Source organism: Euprymna scolopes, chromosome 15, assembly GCF_053919585.1.
Source record: "Euprymna scolopes isolate OS-2025 chromosome 15, ASM5391958v1, whole genome shotgun sequence".
Taxonomy (NCBI): Eukaryota; Metazoa; Mollusca; class Cephalopoda; order Sepiida; family Sepiolidae; genus Euprymna; species Euprymna scolopes.
The window spans coordinates 128,472,472-128,496,312 of record NC_136496.1 but is presented as its reverse complement, the minus strand read 5'-3'; the positions used below and the strand labels follow the sequence as shown (position 1 = coordinate 128,496,312).

Genomic DNA, 23,841 nt, shown 5'->3' with positions numbered 1-23,841 from the left:
GTTAGGTATCTTGAAAACGGAGCTATTAAACCTGACATAGTGATATGGGACAGGAAGAAGAAAGAAGCAACCTTAGTAGAAGTTTTATCTGTTTGCTAACTATTTCACGAATGTGCATGCATGAATCGTTCACATGACAGATTCTTTATGTTAAGAATAAGTAGATTTAAAAACACTTTGTAAAGATTGTGTCAAGCTGGCCTAATGGTTATCATACTTTGCTCACTGTTTTTAGGTTTTGTTTTCGGTTTCATCTTGAGTATTTTATTTTACTTACAAGTGAGCTGTTAAGAAAAAACATAATACTCACATGTACGTCTTAGTTTTTTTTTTTTTTTCTTACTTCGTTTTTTTTTTTTTTTTCTTCGTTTTTTTTTTTTTTTCTTCGTTTTTTTTTTTTTTTTTTCTTCGTTTTTTTTTTTTTTTTAAAGGAATTTAATGTTATGTTTAATACCTATGGTATTTCTGTTTATAATAAAAATTCTGCATTAATAAAAATAAATATGTTTATGTGTATTTTATGACCGGGCAACACTGGGCAGTATATAAAATTGGACAGGTTATCGTAGCTCAGTGGAAAAACATCAGGCTGCTGATTGGGCAGTTGCAAGTTTGATTCTTGTTAAAAGTTTAGCCATGCTGATGATGGGTAATACCCAGAAACATGTGTTAACATGGATAACTTTTGCGTACGTAAAAACATTTTTTATTAAATATTTAAATAAAATAATATTTTAATATTTAATAAAAATAAATTAATAATAACAAAAAAAATGTCGCTCCCCCTGCCAAAAAAGGAGGGGCACGTAAATAAACAAAGGGTAGGTAACTCCTTCAACGCTTAGGTAAGCATAACAATACAACAGAATCGCTAATGAAAGATTTTTTAAAAAATAGATTTTTGTGTGTGTATATATATATATACACACACACACAAAAATCTATTTTTTAAAAAATAGATTTTTGAGTGTGTATATATATATATATATATATACACACACAAAAATCTATTTTTAAAAAAATAGATTTTTGTGTGTGTGTGTGTATATATATATATATATATATATGTATATATATAGTTTTAAGTATTTTTTAACCTTTAAAACTATAAAAAAAAAAAAATGAAAAAAAAAAAAATTGTCTTTTGCGGGGGGGGGGGGGAATTATTTTGCCAGTAAGTCAATTTCCTGCAATCGCTGAATCCATTTTCTTTCACAAATTCATGTTAGTCCTAATGTTATTTCAAGGATCATCAGTTGTTTACCATGAAACAATGTTTGGGGAATTTCATGAAAAGAGACATTTATCATCATCGTCATCATCTGTTTTATGTTCTACCAGTATATATTTTTATCTTATTTTATCTATTTTATTTCATTTCACCTCTACCTCTGATTGACATCCATGTGACACACTACTTCCTTATTTTTCTCTTTCAGCTTCCCTTTCTTACCCTGTAATATTTTCCTTTTCTTTTCTTCCTCTCTTAACAAGCAACCTCCTCTTTTTTTTTTAATTCATTTTAACTTTAACTTTTCTCTAGTCCTTAATCTTTAACTTTAATTCCTAACTACGTATGATCTTTATCCCCCCCCCCATCCCTCTTCCTATCTTTCCCCTTTTTTTTTTCTTCCCTCTCACTCCTCCCCTCCCTATCCAGCACTTCAAATCCTGGCTTTTGATACTCATTTGTAATTTTTAAGAATCTTTTATTTTAACTTGAATTATCTGAAGAAATCGGATAATATTATTGTCCTGTCGATAGAAACAATCTGTAATGATTTAAGAAAAAAAAAAAAAAAAAAAAAAACGAGATTGAAATAATAAAAACATTCAGCTCTATTAAAGTATTGAGCACTTTTTCCTCCTGTTTTTTACTAAATATACCTCCTCACACACATTATATATATATATATAGGTAGATTAGATGGTTACTATGACAAAGCAAAAGTAGTCAATTAACTATTTAAAACAGGCATGATATTTTTTAATAGGAGATGGGGGGGGGGGGCTAAATCCTGCACTGTTCTTTTGTTAATGTATGAAAGGACCAGGTTTAGCATCTTTGGACGAAAAAAAAGAAAATTATTTTTTTTACTCAAAACTGTGCTTATGTTTTATTGATGTTCTGAAAGGGGTTTTGTTTTACTAATTTTACTAAAAAGTACCAGTTATCAAGGCCCAAAAGCTACTCAAGGATAATGGATAAAAGCATTGTTTACTTGACAATGATCGCCATCACTAGACGATTGGAAAAACAGGCCAGAATAGGTAGAAGATATTTAAGATGGCTCGACAAGGAGTTTTACTTGTTTTTTTTGTACAAAGAAAGTAAAGTTTTTTGCTGTGATTGTAGCCAGACGAGTTGTTACTGTGAATATTTTATAGGAAGGGACTAGGGATTAGGACTCATTCGAGTATCTAATATATAACAACAGAGTAGAGAGACTGTGTTAAAGAGGCTGTAGGGGCGAGAAGAGGACATTCCCCACTAGATTGTAAAGTCGATTTTGTATTGCATCAAAAGAAAATGCGGAGCAGCATCAACACGATGCTTTCCACAGAAATGTTGGCAACCTTCATGCGACCCTACCCATAAGCACCCAATCCCTTTCTAAGTCGAATTCTAAATAGAAAGATATCAGAGAAATGAATGCCAACAATAATCATCAATATGATTGGAATGTTGTCGGGACCTGTTGCTTTGTAAGCATCAAGGTTCTTCATCAGTTTGATGTCTCGAACAATTGTGTAATGCTTGAGTGATCTCAGATATGGTATCATGCTAAACATGTTCGTTTCATATGCTGTGCTGTCTAATTCATACATTGTCCTTTTTTATTATTAAATGGTGGAAATAATCGTACAAGTTTTTTTGTTGCTGTTTAAGACATACACAAAGACATTTTTAAAACGTTATAAAATCTACTTACCCAATTGTCTTTGTTCCACCTCCACTGTATTGTTCTGGGCTTGATGGTATGGTTAGAGATCTGGAAAGAAAAACAGATAAAAATTACAACAAACTAAAATCTTATATTTTGAACATGAAAAATTTTCATTTTTATTTTGAAGTTTTGCCTTGAATTCTTCATTTCCATTATTGTCAGCACAAGATTTCAGCCATTTTGCTTTCTGTAATGGTTCCAGAGTTTAATATAAGACACCTGAAATAAGCGAAACGACAAAGCAGACAAAACATTGTGATGAGGAAACCAGTTTGATAATCATAAATGATTATCCATCACGCCCCAACTGAAATGAATGGCTCTCGTCTTGGAGAAGCTTCATATTCCTGATCTGAAATGAAACATATACATTAAATCTGTTACCAAGATCGCTGGAAAAATGGTTGATCACTATCACTCTAGTAGGTATCTTACTGTTGATGCAATTCTTTATCTGTATAAGAGTCATGTTCACCCTAGAATGGAGTACTATTGTCACATCTGGACAGGAGCTGCTTGGCGCACCCTATTCAGCCTGGCTTCAAAACGTAAAAGTAGGTGATGCCATTTTCTTTTTCTTGCAACTTCTCTTCCACAGATGAGACATCGCAAGCCTATCTCTTCTCCGTTATTTTCATGGCAAGTGTTCGGCTGAACTCCAATTTATGCCCCCCCCCTTACCAAACTCTCACAAAAGATACTCGACTAGTTACAACCACGATATACGATTTCCCTACCTCTCTATCTGCGCCTAAATCTAAATGCATTCCAGGAACAAAGTTTCTTTCTCAGAACTGCCTATCTGAATACAACATGGTAGTCTTCAAATCCAATGTAAACAAGTTCTTATTGAACTGCCCCCTTGAATAATCAAATTCTACCCAATTTACACTATTAATTACCATCTTACATTCATTAACCCTTATCCTTGAGTGGCCTTGGAGCCTTGATAAGTGGTGACTCCAAAGTAAAAAAAAATGGTACAAAGTACAGTCCAGTTGTACTTATACTACCATGCTGATGTAAACATGCACGTTTAGTTGGGTGCATAGTTACAATGAATGTAGATAACTGGCTTGCAATGGGAAAATATTTAACTCCGAGAAGAGAGACCAGTCAAAAAACGGTTTGACTATTCCAACTTTTATTCCTTCATTTAGAAATGTTATTAACTCTTTAAATGGGATTTAAGTCTTTCAAAAACAAATGTCCCTTCAGATATGTGATCCCATGCTGTGAATATGACTCATTTGAGATTTTCCAAAATTAATGTTCATACCAGATACTGGTCTTCATGATCCATCAGCTTTTTAGGTCCATAGATTAACAGCTGATAATTTAGAGTGGTCACTCTTGTGTGGTACAGTAGATATCTATGTATATTGCATCAGGGTAGAAAAAAAAATACCAGATAGGTTTCTGTGATTTTGAGGCTCTAAACAAACTAAATGGAAGATATGTTTTGGTTGATTTGCAATAGAAGAAAACGAGTATCATAGTAAGATCCCTCAAAATCAAACTGTGTTGATTGTTTTAAACTGAATTTATTGTTTTGTTTAGAACGAGAACCCTTATGTTGTAGCACTTAGTAGGACCACACTATCAACACTAAAACTGATGTTGTAATTGCACACCGACTTTAAGCAGCATAATGGACACACACACACAGATGCACATTTATATGTAAGTAAACAAAGACACTTTTTTTTTACTTAACGTTTTTTTTTTTTTTTTTACATGAACAAAATCCCATCACTTTTATTTGTACAAAAGCCACCATGTTTTTTTTTGTTTTTTTGTTTTTTTTGCAAGCTTAATTTATTCTGAAACCAAATGTCCCAGAAAACTGATGGATTTTGTTTAGTTAGAAAATATTTTGATTTGTAAGCCAATTGTTCAGTAAAAAAAAAAAAAAAAATCCTTGTAACATTTTTCAAAATAAAACGTTTTATACAGGAGTTGTTATTTTTGTTTGGAGTGAGAATTTTTTTGTTACCGAGACCACTTGATTTATATTGCGATTGATGTTGGAATCAAACACTGAATTCCAATGAAAACAACAAACAATCATGGCCTGTGTCAGATGCACACAGATGCAGGTTCATATCTCGGAATTCTAACTTAATTATTAGAGATCAATAAATCGAGCAACTTTTTCAGAAAAGTACAATAAAACTGAAGTAGATCAGAGGCAAAAAGGTGTCTTGTGCTGAGGAACTGTAATAAAATTTTGCATTTTGACTGGTCCGACCCAATTGTCGTATGAGCCTAGATTTGCCTTGACAGCATTCTGAAAAATCAAGAGAATATCCTAAACTTTTTGAAACTCCTTTGTCAGAATGGTTCATCTCAATACAAGAAGGTCAAAGATTGCCTCCTCCTTTTGGAAGGGAATTAGTTTATTGACAGTCACTTGAGGTGCCTCTACCAAAGAATGCTGGCAAGTTCATTCTCATCTAGTTTTGTCCATGACCACGGTACCGTCTTAAAGGAGCCGGATTTTCTCATTAAATTGATTCCGTGCTTAATCTTGCTGCAGTGAGAAACAGATAAACTATGGTTGTTATTGCAATCTCAGATAATTTGCATTCTTTAGCTGGTCTTGTATCGAATTTGTGATGTAGGTGTACACTTTTTGCATTCTGTTTTTGAGCACTGGATGACAACATTAAAGTGTACAGGCCATCTTGAGGTTCCGAGTTTAATTCTGATCAAAGACAGAAAGATGATTAAGCAAGTTAACTGAAAGAATGTCACAAGGTATTTTTTTTTTTTCTTTTTTTTTTTTTTTTAAATCATTGGTCATTGTTTATCAGGGGCCACTCTAGGATAAAGGTTGAAGAGATTGTCAGTTGGATGATGAATGTCACTACAATAGGACTAGAAACAATAGGTTGGGTGACCAGGAGATTATTTTATTATCCAAGAGGACAGCTCAACAAGTATTTGTTTACATTAGACTTGAAGATGACCATGCTGTTGTTGTTGTTGGCTGGGAAGCAGACTCATAGTATTTTGTTCCACGGATAGGATGTTTTAGGAAAGAAACTTTGTTCATGGACATTCTGTTTCTTTCTTCTTTTATACAGAGAGAAAAAGGAAAGTTCTTTGTTATGATTTTAGCTATGCAAGTTCATGCTGTGAATGTCTTTGGGAGGGGGTGGGGTCAGGTATTCGAGCTCAGTCATAAACAATAAACATATATATAACAGATAGTAGAGAGAGACTAACAGCATCTCTTCCGCTGTAAGGCTGTAAGGACGAGAAGAGATCATTCTTCACCAGATTGCGAAGGTGTGTTCTTACATTTTCAAAATTTGTTGGTGTATATTTCTTAGCCTTCGGAGAAAAAACACATTAAGATAATTTTAATCTGATTATATATTTGTAATCTACAAGTCATGTCAGCCGTAACATTTCAAAGCTATACATGATAATATCCTAGCAGAGCTGAGTGTCAAAAATTGGGACAAAGCCACATTTAGCAAATGCATAAAATGAGAAGACATTTCAAACACCCCTTTGGCCATTTCTTCAAGAGGTTGGACACCAAATAATTTTGATTTGGAATATTGTTTTATTTTGTGCACAAATATTTTGCATTTGCGTTTGAATATTCCTTTTTGGCTGATTTGGTTTTCAGCAAGTTGCGATCTATTTCTAAATTGCAACTGCAAAGGCAAATCGGTTTTGTCTTTTCCTTTCTTTACGGTCAAATTTAAAAGATAAACAAATTTGTATCAAAATGACTAAAATTTTAATATTTATCTATAAAGGAGTAAATATGAAAATTTCAAACAAAATGTAAAAGCAATTTATGGAATAGTGGATAAGCAAGGTAACATGCTAATAGAAAACGGACACAAACACATCATTAAAGTTATCTGTCTATATGAATAAATAAGAAAAACTTTGTTTCATATTTACAACAAAGTTATGAATGAAATGTTTCAAGCATTTCAAGTAACAAACTTTGCAAAGCAATAACAAGTCGACTAGCACAAGTGGTGTATATATATATATATAACAAATAAATGACAAAAGTCTATATTTTAAATTTCAAGATGTTGACCATCTTAATATTTATTCCTTTAAGTATGTTTGGCATGTACGATTCCTGACAACACCTGTTTCATAGCGCAAAATGATTCATTTAATTATTATATCAACCAATGAATTAATTTTGCCCTTAACTCCTCGAATAAAAAGCATTTATCAATTCTAAAAGAAAATAAAAGCATATGGGCATGATTACAAAATACGAACAATTGGGAGAGAAGTTAACTTTTTCCTTTTATTATTCCATCAATTGAATTACCAAATGTAAATTCCGGTAGTAATAAATTATATTCATTTTAATATACATTAATATAAAAATAATTGTCGTTTAATATTTTATTAATTTTTTTTTTTATAATTATTCTATATATATATTTACTTAGATGATATCGATAACTGTAAAAACTATAATACATGTATTTATATATATTTTTATACAAGACTAATTACTCAATCAATTGACTAATTATAAATAACAAATTAATATCAAATAAAATATTCTTTTAATAATGTATATCAAAATGAATACAGTTTATTAATACAGGAATTTAAATTTGGTGATTTTACTTGAAAATTCAAAACATGGCATAATAAAAGGTAATTGCAATTCTCCCCAATTTTTTAGATTTTGTAATCATACCCATATTTTCTTTTAAAATTGATAAGTGCTTTTTCTTTTGATTAGTTGAGGGCAAAATAAATTCATTGATTGATATGATAATTAAATGAACGATTTTGTATGATGAAATAGATGCTGTCAAGAATCGTGCATGTCAAACATACTTAAAGGAATAAATGGTAAGATGGTCAATATCTTGAAGTTTGGAATTTGTTATATGCTTTGTAATTAAATTGAGTTTCATAAAAGGTAAAATATAAGTGAAGAAACATATTTCCACACACACACATTTATATATATATATATATATATATATATATATATATATATATAATATAAAGCTGAATGTGTGTGTGTGTGTGTGTGTGTGTGTGTGTGTGTTGTCACGAATAGGCTCCTATATGGTTGACTATTTTAAAAAACTGATTACATATAATGATAGAAGATGTATCGAGACACAGGAATGGGTATGCTTGATCTGGCAGAACGTTGGTTCATTAAAATTGTGGTGTCTGCGTTCGCGCCTGGTCCACAAAGTATGGAAATACAAATTTTTAAAATTTAAAAAAAACGTTTACAAGTGTTTTTGCTATAGATGTACATAAGAATACTTTGATAAGTATGTTTTAACTTAAATAGGGATGGTATAATAAAATTATGGGGTCTGCGTTCGCACCTGGCCTCCATAGAATGGAAATAGGCACAAACTTTGATAAAGACTTTTCATATCTATCTGCGTAAGTATACTTTGATAATTATGTTTCAGTTTGAAGAAATATGGTATAATAAAATTATAGGGTGTTCGTTCGCACATGACCTCCATAGAATGGAAATATGTCACAAAGTTTAACAAGGTTTTTAATATAGATTCACAAAATATTGTTATAAGTGTTTCGGTGTGAACAGGTATGGTATAATAAATTATGGGGTTTATCTATTTTATTTTTACTTTCATCATGTTTTGCTTTGGTTTTGATACCCTCAAATTCGAAGCTATCTTTTTACAACCCTTTCTTTTCATAACCTATAATACTTTCATAAATCAGAGTCCATTTTCTGTAGGCTGTGTTTGAACCCAGTCAACGACAGGTACTTTTGCTAGTATATATATAAATATCCAAAATGCAACATGAAATTGTCATCCAAATGGAACATTTGATTCAGTTTTTTTCTAATAAATCCATTTTAGTTGACATAGGTGTCATCACTGAAACGAATATTGTCACAATAGTGGATCATAGTCCCAACCAATGTCATTCACTATCACTTGTCAGAATATTTTAACCACGCACACTTTTATTTATATTGATGATTCGGAATAAATTATAAAGTTATAAGGAACCAAGAAATGGTTAGGATTCCATACTATCAACAACAGACAGTATTAACCTAGATTTGGATTTCTTTTCGAAACGTTATCACAAAATATAAAAAAAAAAAACTTGCATACAACACACGTGATTGTTTTAAGATACGACAAGCGTGGAACTGCATAGATTGCAAAGAATATGTTGTGTTCTTACAAGTATTGAATACTTACTTCCATCTGTTAATGTATTTGACGGGAGTGATATCACAATTAGCCGCCTTCAATGCCTCACAATACTCTTTCTCTTCTTGCTGTAAAATAACAAAAAAGAAATCCCACATTAATATTATATAGAAAATAAATGTCCAAGGATTAAAAATTTTAAACAAAACTGAAAGAAAACATTTCAAGATAAATTTTGAGTCTTTTGTTTAAATTTTGATTTTCTTGCAGATTTTTTTTATTTAACTCATAAGGTAAAAACTACCTTGCTAAATTGAGTCCTCTACCCCCCCCCCCACCCTCGTTCAATGGTTTAACCATTATATTTATTATTATACTAAACACGAGTTAATCAACATTTGTTTCCATAAGGATTTTTCCCCTATAGGTTTTAATCATATAAAATACATGTTACAATATTCCACAGGTTCTGGATTGAGTTATGTTTAAAAACAAAAAAAAACAAAAAACTTCTATTTAAATTTGTCTAATTTACAATTCTTTGCACATTTCGATTCTAAGGGCAAGTTCACAGCCCCACCTCTCAAACGTTTTGTTTAAATTAGATATGGTTTAGTCTAACAAGGTCATGATTCCAAGCATTATTTTTAGGAGGAAGATTGTTTTATTGCTAGTTGCATTTTAGTCTAACTCTAACCCACATCAGTTCAATAGGTGATCCAACACATCATATTTTTACTTTGTGGTGTGGTGTGTGTGTGTGTGTATAAGAAGTTATATTTTAAATGTATTCTTTGTCTTACATAGAATTAATAAAAATCTTTTGATTTGAAATTCAAACATTTCACGTCATAAATTTTTGAATTCATTCAATGACTAAAATTTTATTTATTTATATATATATATATATATATATATATAGGACAAAGAGAGAGAGTGAGAAACATATACATACACATAAATACACAAACACACACGCATATATATGTGCATATAAATAAAGTATTAAATTCAAAATTATATCATACTATGACTTAACAATCTTGGGACAAAATAATTTTACACGTTTTCCTAGAGGATCTGAAATGAAACACAAATAACCCGGGTAGTTTACTTCAACAATATTCCTTCATCAGAATGGAGAAAAAAAAAATCTAGAAAATGGCACATTACTTATCAGAGATTTTAAATATAAAAAGAGTTAAAAACAAAGGAAATGTCCAGCAAAACACAGTCCAAACCAGTCAGCATCCTTCATTACTGGTAAAGCGATCGAAATTGTATTCATTATTTGTAGTATTAAATAGTGTGATATATATATATATATATATATATATATACAGGGTGGCCGAAAAGTCCCAGGACACTATACATATATTTTTAATAAAACACAGTATTTTTTAATGAAACACACAGAAAACATATATATTCAACAAAAAAAGAGAACTTTATTAGAAACAAAGCAGAAAACAACTAGAGTAATTTAGTGGTCTAGGGGATCAGTATGTTGGCCCTCGTTGTTCTTGCACAATTCCATTCGCCTCCAGGTTCTTTGTGCCATTTTTTTTAGAGAATTCCTTGATACGATAGCAAAAGCTGCAATCGATCATATTTAACAGCATTAAAATATTAAAAATAGAGTGTCCTGGGACTTTTCGGCCAGTGTCCTGGGACTTTTTGGCCACCCTGTATATATATATATATGCACGCACACACATATGCATGTAACCACTTTAAATAAACAATACTTACTTTATAAAATTAAGTAAATGTTGTGTTTATACATTTATTGTAAATTTGTAGCTTTACCAGGATTATTAGTGTGTAATTGAAAAGTCCATATTCCATGACAATATCCATTAGGCCAATTATGCACCTCCTAACATTCAGAGAAAAGAAGTGGAAGTTTTTCAAAAAATTACAGAGGTAAATGCCTAGGATTAAGTTTGGGTGTATTCGATTTACTAGTCACTTTATATTTTTTTTTCTTTTGAAGAGAGAGTGGGAGGAGCTTCCAGCAACCCATCCTTAAAAGTTCAAGAAACAGTCTAACTTCCCTAATAATTAACAGGAAGCCCAACATAGACAAGGGAGAGCCAAAAATATGCCAAAGTTATAAAACATACAGCATAGATTGAAATATCAGATACACCTAAAAAAAAAATGTCTTTGCTTCAATCATGAATTATAAATAAAAATAAAACAAAAATCTCATCATAATGGTCAGCCATTTTGTTTTCTTTGCTCATCAATGTTGAGCAATGGTGGTTTGAAAATAGAAACTGTCGCGCCTAATTGAATGGTGCAAGGTTTTGCTATTTTAGAGCAGGAAATGTAAGCAACGGGTGACTAAGTGCCCCTAATTGATGGACATTACAGATTTTGATGAGAAATAATTGTTTATGCATCATCAGTTATCATGGAAAGGCTGAGAATGAACATAAAAAACATAATATGCTGATAAAAACTAAATGTATGACATTAGCTGATAGAAGAACAAACAAATTAAAAGAAGAAAAATGGAAAGAAAATAAAGATGTAAATGAAAAATAGAAAAAACGGAAAGAACAAGAAAAAAACAAAAGGAAAAAAAGAAATAGGGATAAAGAAATAGAAAAAGAAAAAAGGAAAAAAGAAAAAGGAAAAAAGAAAAAGAAAAAAGGAAAAATGAAAAGGAAAGGAAAAAAGAAAAAGGAAAAAGAAAAAAGGAAAAAGGAAAAAAGAAAAAAGGAAAAAAGAAAAAAGGAAAAAAGAAAAAGAAAAAAGGAAAAAGGAAAAAAGAAAAAAGGAAAAAAGAAAAGAAAGTAAAAAGAAAAGAAAGTAAAAAGAAAAGAAAGTAAAGGAGAAAAGAAAGTAAAGGAGAAAAGAAAGTAAAGGAGAAAAGAAAGTAAAGGAGAAAAGAAAGTAAAGGAGAAAAGAAAGTAAAGGAGAAAAGAAAGTAAAGGAGAAAAGAAAGTAAAGGAGAAAAGAAAGTAAAGGTGAAAAGGAAGTAAAGGAGAAAAGAAAGTAAAGGAGAAAAGGAAAGAAAGTAAAGGAGAAAAGAAGAGAAAAAGAAAAAGGAATAAAAGAAAAAGGAGAAAAAGAAAGAGGGGAAGAAAGAAAGGGAAAACGGAGAGAAAAGGGAAAAGAAAGAAAAAGAAAAAAGTAAAGGGGAAAAAAGAAAAGAGGAAAAAGAACAAAAGGAAAAAATATGAAGAACATTTTAGCAAAAATATCTGTCGATGCCATAGTCTAAGATAACATCCATTAAGCCAATCACTCTTCTATTCCTCTCTTGATTCACAAGAAAGGAGATGTAATTTTTTACTAAAAAAATTATAGCCCATGTTATGACATTTTTTTATATATGTAGTTCATTCGTCACTCATACCGTTTTTGTTGGGGTGAGAGAGCGTTCCTGCTCCATTAAAAGTATTTTTAAAAAGTCTAACTTCCATACTAAAAAGTCTAACTTCCATACTAAAAAGTCTAACTTCCATACTAAAAAGTCTAACTTCCATACTAAAAAGTCTAACTTCCATACTAAAAAGTCTAACTTCCATACTAAAAAGTCTAACTTCCATACTAAAAAGTCTAACTTCCATACTAAGCAAAAAGATATTAAATAGAAACAAAATGTACTACACTTCAGCTTTTCTGACCTTGATCAGTGAAAAAAGAATCCTTATAGATTGAGGCAATTTTTATATCTTTCCTAAATTCAGAATTCTCTTTTTGGGGAGCTGAATTTACCCCACGTTAAAAACCGACCATATGTCTAACTCTACACTCGTGAAGAGGCAAATAAATGAAAACAAACGTTTTTTTTTCTTACATTAATACAATTGAAGCACAGTATGGAACAGGTGCTGGTGGTTTGATTGCAGAAATTGGGAGTAAATGGAATAAGTCCAAGGAAATTCTGTCATTATTAACCAGCAAAACGTTAATCAAGGAAAGCTACCAGACATATCTATGCAGGCTTTATTTCTTGCCTTGTAATTTAGCTGCAGAGGTTGAAGGACTCTGACTTCAATTAAACTTATTCATATCTGGAAGTTCGAATTGTGCAACCAGCTGAACAATTATCTTCCACACTGATGATTCTATAAGGATTAAACATATATGTGGATAATAATTAAAGCAATATTTATTATTAAATAATTATGTATCCCTACTTGTATATAAAAGGCAATCTGTAATGTATTCCCCGCCTTCTATAAAGGCAATTTCCAGCTTCCTATCGTCCTCCTAATTCTTCTACCAATTCAGATCCACCTTGACCTCACTATATCCCCTCCTTATATAATCACAATTTATAACTCTATTTCCTCCTCCTAATTATTCCAATTTACCTCAAGCGTTTGCATTTCCTATTCTTATTAATATAACTTTCTATTTTATTGTAATTTTTATTATTAATTTATTATCATTTTATTCTACAATTATTATATTTATATTATATTTCTATATTTTGTATTAATCTCCTTGTTTTATGTTCATTTTAACATCCTGACATTTCCTTCCTAATCTATCATAAGCTAGATGCCACATTTCTCTATATTTGTAAATGTAGCTCTTTTCTCCTCTTTTTATGAAAAGCATTAGGCTTCGAAATGCCTAGATATAAAGAGAATTTATAGCCCCTTCTACCAATGTTTTCTTTCTCATTGAACTAACAAATAAATCTCATTTACTTCATCTAGTCGATAATTTTCTTTATATGCTTATGCTCCACTTGTATATAATGAGCTTCTTATATCTTGATGTGTTTTCATTTAAAGAATCTTTCAATATTCTTTAATCCCCTTCCCCTTTGATATATATATATATATATATATATATATATATATATATATGCACACACACACACACACACACACACATTACAAGAAAGAAAGAAATATGTGGAGGTGAAGCCTAACCAATTAGAGTTAAAGACATGCGTTGCATGGAGATAGATGATATGGGAGTGATGTGATGATATGTAATGTAAGGCTTAGAGACATGATTAAATCTGGAGAGTATGAGGGGATGTGTGTAGAACAGGAGACTTTGATGGTATCGCCTTCTTGAAAGAATGGATGAGAGTCCTTGGGTTAGTAGATATGAAATAGTTGAGGCAACAGTTTACGTTCACAGTGGCAAGCCAAGGAAAACATGAGAGGAAGTGATAAAAATGGATTTGAAGAAAGAGGGGTGAATAAAGACCTGGTCAGAGATAGGTTTCTTTTGAAGTCAATTTCTTCAAACTATCAAAAGTATGTAAAATGGACAGCAAATATTATGAAGAGTATGATTAGATTTTAACACGAACTCGCAATCCTCAGCTACAGGTAAAATAACTTATACAAGATATTGATACATAAAAAAAATAACTTATACAAGATATTGATACATAAATAAATAACTTATACAAGATATTGATACATAAATGCCTACAAGAGTTTTAATTCGATCTGAACTTGTCCGTCCACGGTGATAACTATTAAGACAAACATGCAATCTCTCCATAATAATAAAATCTGATGGACTGAGAAAGAACTGAACGACCAATTCACAATTTAATGTTCAAATAACTGACACGAAAATATTTCTACTTTCATTTAATACCTTTAGTAAATGGGAACATTTATCTTAAATTTCATTGCAATAAACAAGAGAATAAGTTCAAACTTGAAAATTTGTGGCAACTTTTAGTACAGATTTTTTCTTACTTCGTTTTTATGTTGTTTGCTGTTGTTAAACAAGTCCCATTCTTCTTTTTGTTTTTATTAATGATTATTGTTGTCAGACGAGCTGTACTTCTGCATATAATTCACAAAGATTGTGCCTCAGAATTATCTGGTCTGCATGAAGTCCTCCTAGTTAGTTACAGCTATTTATTAACCTTCTGTTGGTCGAAGGTTCCGTACTCCATATGGGTGATACAAAAAAATACAACTGCAAATTGCTTACGATTTCTACCCGGTTATAAGCGATGGACCGAGAACATGTTACCCTTGTGAATTAAATGAAGAGTTTGATTCGAAATTCTCGCTTATTTTGTTGTTGCTTCAGTTTTTGATTAAAAAGCAAAATGTAAATATTTTTTAAGCTTATGCTTTTTTTTATAGCAAACATTCTTTTGTGTGTGCATATATATATGATTGCTACTTCTTGACAGAAGTTTGCCATCTCTTCCTTAAGTGTTATTGCGTCTGTGTACATGTAGATGACTCTTTACTCCAGTTTAGTCCTACATAAAAGTTCACAAATGTGGCATAGAAACTTTCTTTCTTGTAATGTGTGTGTGTGTGTGTGTGTGTGCATATATATATATATATATATATATATATATATATATCAAAGGGGAAGGGGATTAAAGAATATTGAAAGATTCTTTAAATGAAAACACATCAAGATATAAGAAGCTCATTATATACAAGTGGAGCATAAGCATATAAAGAAAATTATCGACTAGATGAAGTAAATGAGATTTATTTGTTAGTTCAATGAGAAAGAAAACATTGGTAGAAGGGGCTATAAATTCTCTTTATATCTAGGCATTTCAAAGCCTAATGCTTTTCATAAAAAGAGGAGAAAAGAGCTACATTTACAAATATAGAGAAATGTGGCATCTAGCTTATGATAGATTAGGAAGGAAATGTCAGGATGTTAAAATGAACATAAAACAAGGAGATTAATACAAAATATAGAAATATAATATAAATATAATAATTGTAGAATAAAATGATAATAAATTAATAATAAAAATTACAATAAAATAGAAAGTTATATTAATAAGAATAGGAAATGCAAACGCTTGAGGTAAATTGGAATAATTAGGAGGAGGAAATAGAGTTATAAATTGTGATTATATAAGGAGGGGATATAGTGAGGTCAAGGTGGATCTGAATTGGTAGAAGAATTAGGAGGACGATAGGAAGCTGGAAATTGCCTTTATAGAAGGCGGGGGATACATTACAGATTGCCTTTTATATACAAGTAGGGATACATAATTATTTAATAATAAATATTGCTTTAATTATTATCCACATATATGTTTAATCCTTATAGAATCATCAGTGTGGAAGATAATTGTTCAGCTGGTTGCACAATTCGAACTTCCAGATATGAATAAGTTTAATTGAAGTCAGAGTCCTTCAACCTCTGCAGCTAAATTACAAGGCAAGAAATAAAGCCTATTTATGTCATATACAGCAGACCAGACCAGCTTCGACCAGAACTTGCCCCCATACTTACAAAACTGTTTAAGCGCTGCCTTAAGGAGAAGTGCTTTCCAACACCCTGGAAAACCTTGTCAGTATGCCCTGTATTTAAGAACTCAGGTGATAAATCATCCCTTTCTCAGTACAGACCAATAAGTCTCTTGTGTGTCATAAGTAAGTTACTGGAATCCATATTAAATAAAGAAGTAGTCAACCACCTCAGCAGAAATAACCTCTTTAGTGACACGCAATATGGTTTCCGTTCTGCTAGATCTACAGCTAATGTGCTAACAGTTATATCCCATAGGATTAGTGAATCTCTCGACAAAAGCTTCCTTTCAAAGGCCTTCGATAAGGTTTGGCATAAGGGCCTACTTCACAAGATTTCCAGCTACGGTATAACTAGAAATGTTTTCTCAATAATAAAATCATTTCTCTCTGATAGGTTCATAAGAGTAGTGGTTGATGGGCAGAAATCAGAGACCCACAGTATTAATGCTGGAGTCCCCCAGGGGTCCATCCTGGGCCCAACTCTCTTCCTGATCTACATCAATGATCTCCCAAAACACATAATTCATTCGTTGACATCTATGCTGATGACATGACCATCTATGGCAACGCATCAAAGGCCGTAAATGAAAAAGCTCTCTCTGATTCCCTCTCCTCTGATCTTGAGTACGTCGTTCAGTGGGGGAAGAGATGGCTGGTTACTTTTAATGCATCTAAAACCAAGCTCCTAACTTTACATCATCAACGCTCTGTTCCTCATCTAGCATCAATTGAAATGGATGGCTCTCATCTTGGGGAGGCTTCATGCTTTGACAAGCTCCTGGGTTTGACCTTTACTCCTGATCTGAAATGGAACACGGGCCACTGGGAAAATGGTAGGATCCTTCTACCGCTCCAGAAGATATCTCACTACTGATGCAATTCTCTATCTCTATAAAAGCCAAGTACATCCAAAGATGGAGTACTGCTGCCATATCTGGGCTGGAGCTTCAAAAAACAGCCTATCCTGCCTTGACAAAGTACAAAATAGACTTTGTAGCTTAGCGGGGGATGCTCTCTTCTCTTCCCTGAAACCTCTCTCCCACAGAAGAGAAGTTGTGAGTCTGTCTTTGTTTTATCGTTACTTCCATGGCAAGTGCTCGTCCGAACTCCAATCTCTGGTCCCCCCCCCTCGCCAATCCTTCATGATAAACACCCGTCTAGCTAAAACCACCGTCAGTAATTTCCCCCACTCTTTATCTGTGCCTAAATCAAAATGTAGATTCCATGAACAAAGCTTTTTTCTCAGAAGTGCACACCTGTGGAATTCTCTTCCATTTGCCTGTTTCCCACCTGGTTACAACTTGGATGTCTTCAAGTCCAACATAAACAAATTCCTGATTAATCGCCCCCTTAAGTAAGACGCTTTATCAGATTTCCAATACCAACTATTATTACGATATTATCCCATTGATTATTGTATACAAAATAACCCTTATCCCCGAGTGGCTTACGGGCCTTGATAAGTGGTGATCCCCATGTGAAAAAAAAATAGTCAGCCACCTTAACAGTGCTCAGTAGACCATGTGGACATGAACTTGACATTTCGATATATTATATAGAAATTAGGCACGTGTTCCATAATTTCTATGACTCATCAGTGTAGCTAAACATAGCAAGAATCGAAATCTGGATCCCAGTGGTTGCTGTCTGTTACTATATCAAAATGAAACTTATTTGAAAATAGGGAAAAATTATATTGTATTTAGATGAAACTATCCATTCATATCTATCAGTGGAATTTAGTCTTGTTTTGTTTTATTTATTAAAATATATTTGACAACAAAAATTCTTGAACTAAACCTTAATGTTTAATTTATAGAAAATTAAGAATTAACAACATCTGAACGAGTTGGTTAATATTCCAAACTTTTGAATCAAATATAAAATAGATGTATGTATCCAACGCATACGGTACATAGAGCAAGGAGTCATGGGTGGCGATGTTCTGTGTTCAAATTGAAGGAGCGTTTAAAATAGCAGATTTCCTCAATGATCATGACGATGGTGATGATGAGAACAATTAAATTAATTTAAACAGGAAAACAAAAAACATATCCAACGTATACGATATGCAGAGCAAGGATCCATGGGCGGCGATGCTCCGTGCCAAGTTCAAATTGAAGGAACGCCCCCAAAAATGTATGTATGTGTGTCTCTTCAACTTAAAACTATTAGTCACATAACATTGAAATCAACAGGAAATAGTAATCATACACCAAAGATGGTTTATAACAAGTAAAATCTTTGTTTGGATGGATGAATAATGTGTACAAAAATATGTTGACAAGTTGAAATGCAAACATGTTCCACTTGCCGACATATTTCTATTACTTTTGCACATGTGCAACTCCATTTATAACTTGAAGTGGTTTCATTTTAAATCTTATCTATTTGTCAATAGCTCCAACGGTAGGGAACACAGCTGCAGGGCTAAATGTTTTGGTTTCAATTCTAGCTGATGGCACCCAAGTCATTTTTTTTTAACTTTTGAAATGAGTACTATATATATATATATATATATATATATATATATATATATATTCTATCAAAAATTGGCCCTTTAATAATAAAGACAAAATCTGCATGACTTAAAATATATTTAAGCATATTTGATGATTGAGCAAAGCCGTGCACTTCCTCTGCTTGTAAGATATAAATTACAAAGCATAGATGTGATTGCAATGCAAGGTAACTTTGCTACAGCCATTCATGGACAGAGATCAGTAATAGATAAACCCAATTATCTATAAAAAATAATTTCCTATAGCAATTATCTATAACAGCAATTATCTATAAAAATAATTTCCTATAACAAAGAGACATTCTTAATCCAATGAACATTTGTAATCGAAATGCTGAAAAACGAACCTGTTTATCTCTATATCACTTGAGGCATATGTTTATATTTTTATGCACAGGATTCAACCCTAAACTAATTAACCGATCATTATGAATTTTGGAACACAGATCCCAGGTGTAAGGGTGGGCTTTAGATTAATTTAGTTTTATGGGTAGTGGTAAAAGGAGGGGTGTAACCCTTTTGTGATCAGATTTTTGTGAATTTTATTAGAATTGGTATTAGACATGACTTGGATGAAGTGGAGAATAAGAACCCTGACCAGCATCACTTAAAAAAGATTTCAGTTGCCACCAGTTTAACTTTCACCTTAGAAGGTGTACATGAGTACAGTACATATGTTAACATTGCTAAATGTTTCATATATACAATTCTTGTTTTTTTTTTTGTTTTTTTTTTTTCTGCAAAGGTTTTTTTTAACATTTTCCAATGACCAAAACGTCATTGTTTTTAAATGATTTTCTGCCATACCCAATGACTTTTCAAATTAGCAGATTGTGATGACATTTTGAGTATGAAATAATCAAAACAAAAAACTGGTGGGGGTGGGGATAAAAGATTATACCAACATGTTGATATGAGAAAGAAAAGAATGGGAAGAGATGAAAAATATATCCCAGGAACCGGAGGGGGGGGGGCGGTGAAGAAAAGGAGAAAAAATAGGAAGCAAAAACAAAAAATGAGTGACTAAATACTGTATCTATCCGGCGTCACCCGGGGAGTCAAGGCAATGTTTTAATGTCTATTTATGAAAAGATTGGAAATAAATTCGTTTCTATTTAATGTTTTTTAGAGGCTTTCAAATTTCAAACGTCCACAAGAAAATCAGATCATACAGCATCACTGGAAGAATACATAACATAATTAGATCTTTCTTAGATAAGAGAAAAATCCAGGTTGTCCTTGACGGTCATACATCTAAACAATATGATATAAATGCGGGAGTGCCACAGGGGTCTATCCTTGGACCTCTGTTATTCCTAATATTTATAAATGACTTCCCCGACAAAATCTTCTGTGAGATGAGTATATATGCTGACGACACCACGCTCTATAACAGACATGACAGGAAAACAAATGAACACATATCTAAAGAAATGGCAGAAACACTAGAGGAAGACCTCCAATCCGTAGTGGAATGGGGACAAAAATAGATGGTCACCTTCAATGCTGCCAAGACTAAACTTGTTTCCTTCAATAATTACAAGGAACCTTCCCTACTGCCAATAGCAATGGCCAATGACTTTTTATCTGAAAGTACATCTTTTAAACTCCTCGGCCTAACGTTCACAGGAAAACATGAGTTGGAACAATTACATTGAGAGCATTGCCAAGACCGCTGCGAAGGTGGGTTCTCTCTACCGTGCTAGAAAGCTATTAACGCCTGAAAGTATCCCATACCTCTATAAGGCCACCATTCGCCCATGTATGGAGTATTGTTGTCATATTTGGGCTGGTGCATCTGCCACTAGTCTCTCGCTCCTAGACAAGGTTCAAAAGAGAGTTGCCGATCTGATAGGTCCTGAACTGTCATCTAAACTTCAGCCCCTGTCCCATCGACGAAATATTGCATCCCTCTGCCTTTTCTACAAGTACTTTAACGGTGAATGCTCTGACGAACTACAAGCATTTGTGCCCCTTCGACGTAAATACCCCTGACAAACCCGACAAGCAGCTAAATCCCACCCCTTCACAGTAGAGATCCCTAGATGCAAGAGAACCTTCTACTCCAGTAATGTCTTCCCCAGAACAGCTAGACTTTGGAATTCCCTTCCGGGTTCCTGCTTCCCCAACTGTACTGACATGCAGAAGTTCAAGTGCAACGTGAACAGACATCTTGCTGCCCAACTCCCTACACAGTACCCCTGATGCTTATGTCCCTGATAGTAGCCCCTTACAACAAAGTGGCAATGTGCCTTGTTTGGGGTGAAAATGCAATAAAAAAATTTAAAAAATTGCTGAATTATTTCCGAAGAAATATATTCTTGTTGATCTAATTGCATAATTAAATTTAATTAAATTTCTTTTAATTTGTGACATCTGACTCCAATATGATTGATAAGTCTTAAAAAAAAAATTTAAAAAAAAGAGAAAAATAAATATTAGATTATTTGGACTACTGTTCTTATCGTGGATATTATTCTCATAAACGTGTAAGCCGATGTAACCTCCTACCTTCTTCAGGTATGTTTTCTCAAACTCAGATATCTTTATGTTCAACATGAGAATCTACGGAATTTTGGATTGAATGCTGGGGGTGCAGGTAAATCGCTCTTGTTCTGTCACCTATGACGGAGTAGGATTATTTTTTATCATTAATATCACCTGTACTGAAGATTGAACCCTCAACCCCAATGAATAACATGGACACAATACTTTTTTATATAAACTTTATTATTTAGGGAATGTGCCCACCCAACTTTCCCCCACCAAAATAAATAAGTAATACATTAAAAAAAAGCTTTATACAAAATCTTTAATCGAGAAAAAAATTGCTCGACATCAAATTTTGAATTTTTTTCATGCAATAAAATTTTAATCAAAACTCGTGTGCATGTACAGAAACATACATTCATATGTGAGCAGTAAATGAACTATGAATTATGTGATGCATAATCTAGGTAACACGGTGAGTAACGCGGGTATATTATTTTATTTATTTATTTTTTTGTAAACTTTACTATTTACAAGCCCCCACCCTTCTCCTAAGAAAAAAAATTGAATAAACGAGATACGATTTAACACCTAATAAATAAGTTTACTCATCACTCATGGCATGAATAAAGAACACACATATTTCATATCTACTTGCAATGGAAATAAAAACAGTGCCAACTCAGGAGAAGTGTGGTTGGTTGGTTGTTTTTGTTTTACGGCATATCAACCCTTTTCAGGTTATTTAGTGCCGAATCCAAAGATATTGAAGAAAAAAATGTTAATAGAATATATTTGTTGTTTTCAAGTCAGTTTCTATTTAACCCATAGTTGGGACCCTAACAGGTACTACCACTCCGGGTCAGAGTGGACCTGGGAGCAATGGCAAGGTGGGGCCTCACCACTGGATATAGTTTAAGGTCATATCCAGGACCAAGTGTGGTTGGAGATTGCGTAGCTTTATGCACCTTTCACTTGGTATCCATAGTCTGTTAAGACTGAATGCATCCTAGATACATATATACATATACATATATACATATATATATGTATATGTAATATATATTGCTAATATCAGTCTTGGGACAGGCATTCGTCTAGTAAAATATAATCTAAACATATTTTCAGGATGAAGCTGTGTTGATGGAAAAAGGAAGAAGAAAAAAGAAAATGTCAGGTTTATTACATTCCAAACTTGATTCCATAATTCAAAACTAAATCTCACAAATCTTGTTTTTAAGCCAAACTTTGTATAAGAATACTGAATGTTTCCCTTGAAACTAAAAATGGCAAAAAAAAAAAAAAGGACTAAAATACCTGCAGTAGACATTCTTCAATTTGATCAAAGGTGCTACTTACAGGTAGGAATAAATGAATGACCTCTGCCCAGACAACAATGCATTATCACAGGAATTTACCAAGTAAACAATATATCACATATATCATGACAAATTCCAAAAGATACATCAACTGACTTTGATAAATATAACAACAAAGCCATTGTTTGCAATTTTTATATTAAAACAAATGACCACAAGCAAGCTCTCTCTCTCTCTCTCTCATTGTATAACTAGCAGGACATGTGTACAGGCGTTGCCTGGTGAAAATGAACACAAAGCCAGACAAATTTGCTAAAGGAATACCATCTCATGAAAAATTAAACTACGGTTGCTAGTGGGTATCACTGCCAGCCCTTGGAAAAGGGTCCAGTTTGAAGAATACTCAAGAGAAAAAGTGATAGTCAAATACACATGATATATATGATATGAACATATGTTGTATCACTTGATAAAGCAAATCTTCCAAGCATGTTTGCCCTCCTCTCCCAGAGATGTCTGCGTTAGCTAGGGTACATCATTGGTATGCAGGATAGCTGAATCCCCAAAGACATTCTATGCCGGCAGCAGACTAACCGTGGACCACTTCTCAGATTTAAGTATGTGTGCAAAAGGGACTTAAAATCCAACAACATCAACCCTGTTGACCTCGAATTGTATGCTGCAGATCGTGACTCTTGGAGGGTCAAAGTCAAGAATTGAATCCGGCTGAGCAAGGAAAGAAGAAATGAACAGTGGGAGGAGCAAAAGGACAGCATCAGCAGCAGCATAGGCAGAGCCTGAGGTAGAGTATCCTTGCAGGAAGTGCATAGAATCTGCCGCTCCTGCATCGGTCTGCTCAGTTACAGCAACAGCTGCCACCACTTGACATGATAGCCTTAAGGCATGATTCTCCATCATCTATCTAGACGGAAGGATGCCAACAAAAAGAATATACACATCATTTGATATGATCATATTTATCATATGTGTATATGCATTTGATATGATCATATTTATCATATGTGTATATGCATTTGATATGATCATATTTATCATATGTGTATATGCATTTGATATGATCATATTTATCATATGTGTATATGCATTTGATATCATATTTATCATATGTGTATATGCATTTGATATTATATT

The 23,841-nt window shown here is 32.7% G+C and overlaps 1 protein-coding gene across 1 annotated transcript in view; it reads right to left on the bottom strand.

Annotated features, from left to right (window-relative positions):
- LOC145294134 (sec1 family domain-containing protein 1-like) overlaps window positions 1-23,841 on the bottom strand; it is a 215,424-nt gene that overhangs the window by 65,487 nt on the left and 126,096 nt on the right. Inside the window, exons 17-18 of the mRNA XM_080141240.1 lie at window positions 9,167-9,246; window positions 2,934-2,993 (exon numbers count right to left, since the gene is read on the bottom strand). Of these exons, the coding sequence (XP_079997366.1) occupies window positions 2,934-2,993; window positions 9,167-9,246 (140 nt within the window). The remainder of the gene's footprint in view (window positions 1-2,933; window positions 2,994-9,166; window positions 9,247-23,841) is intronic.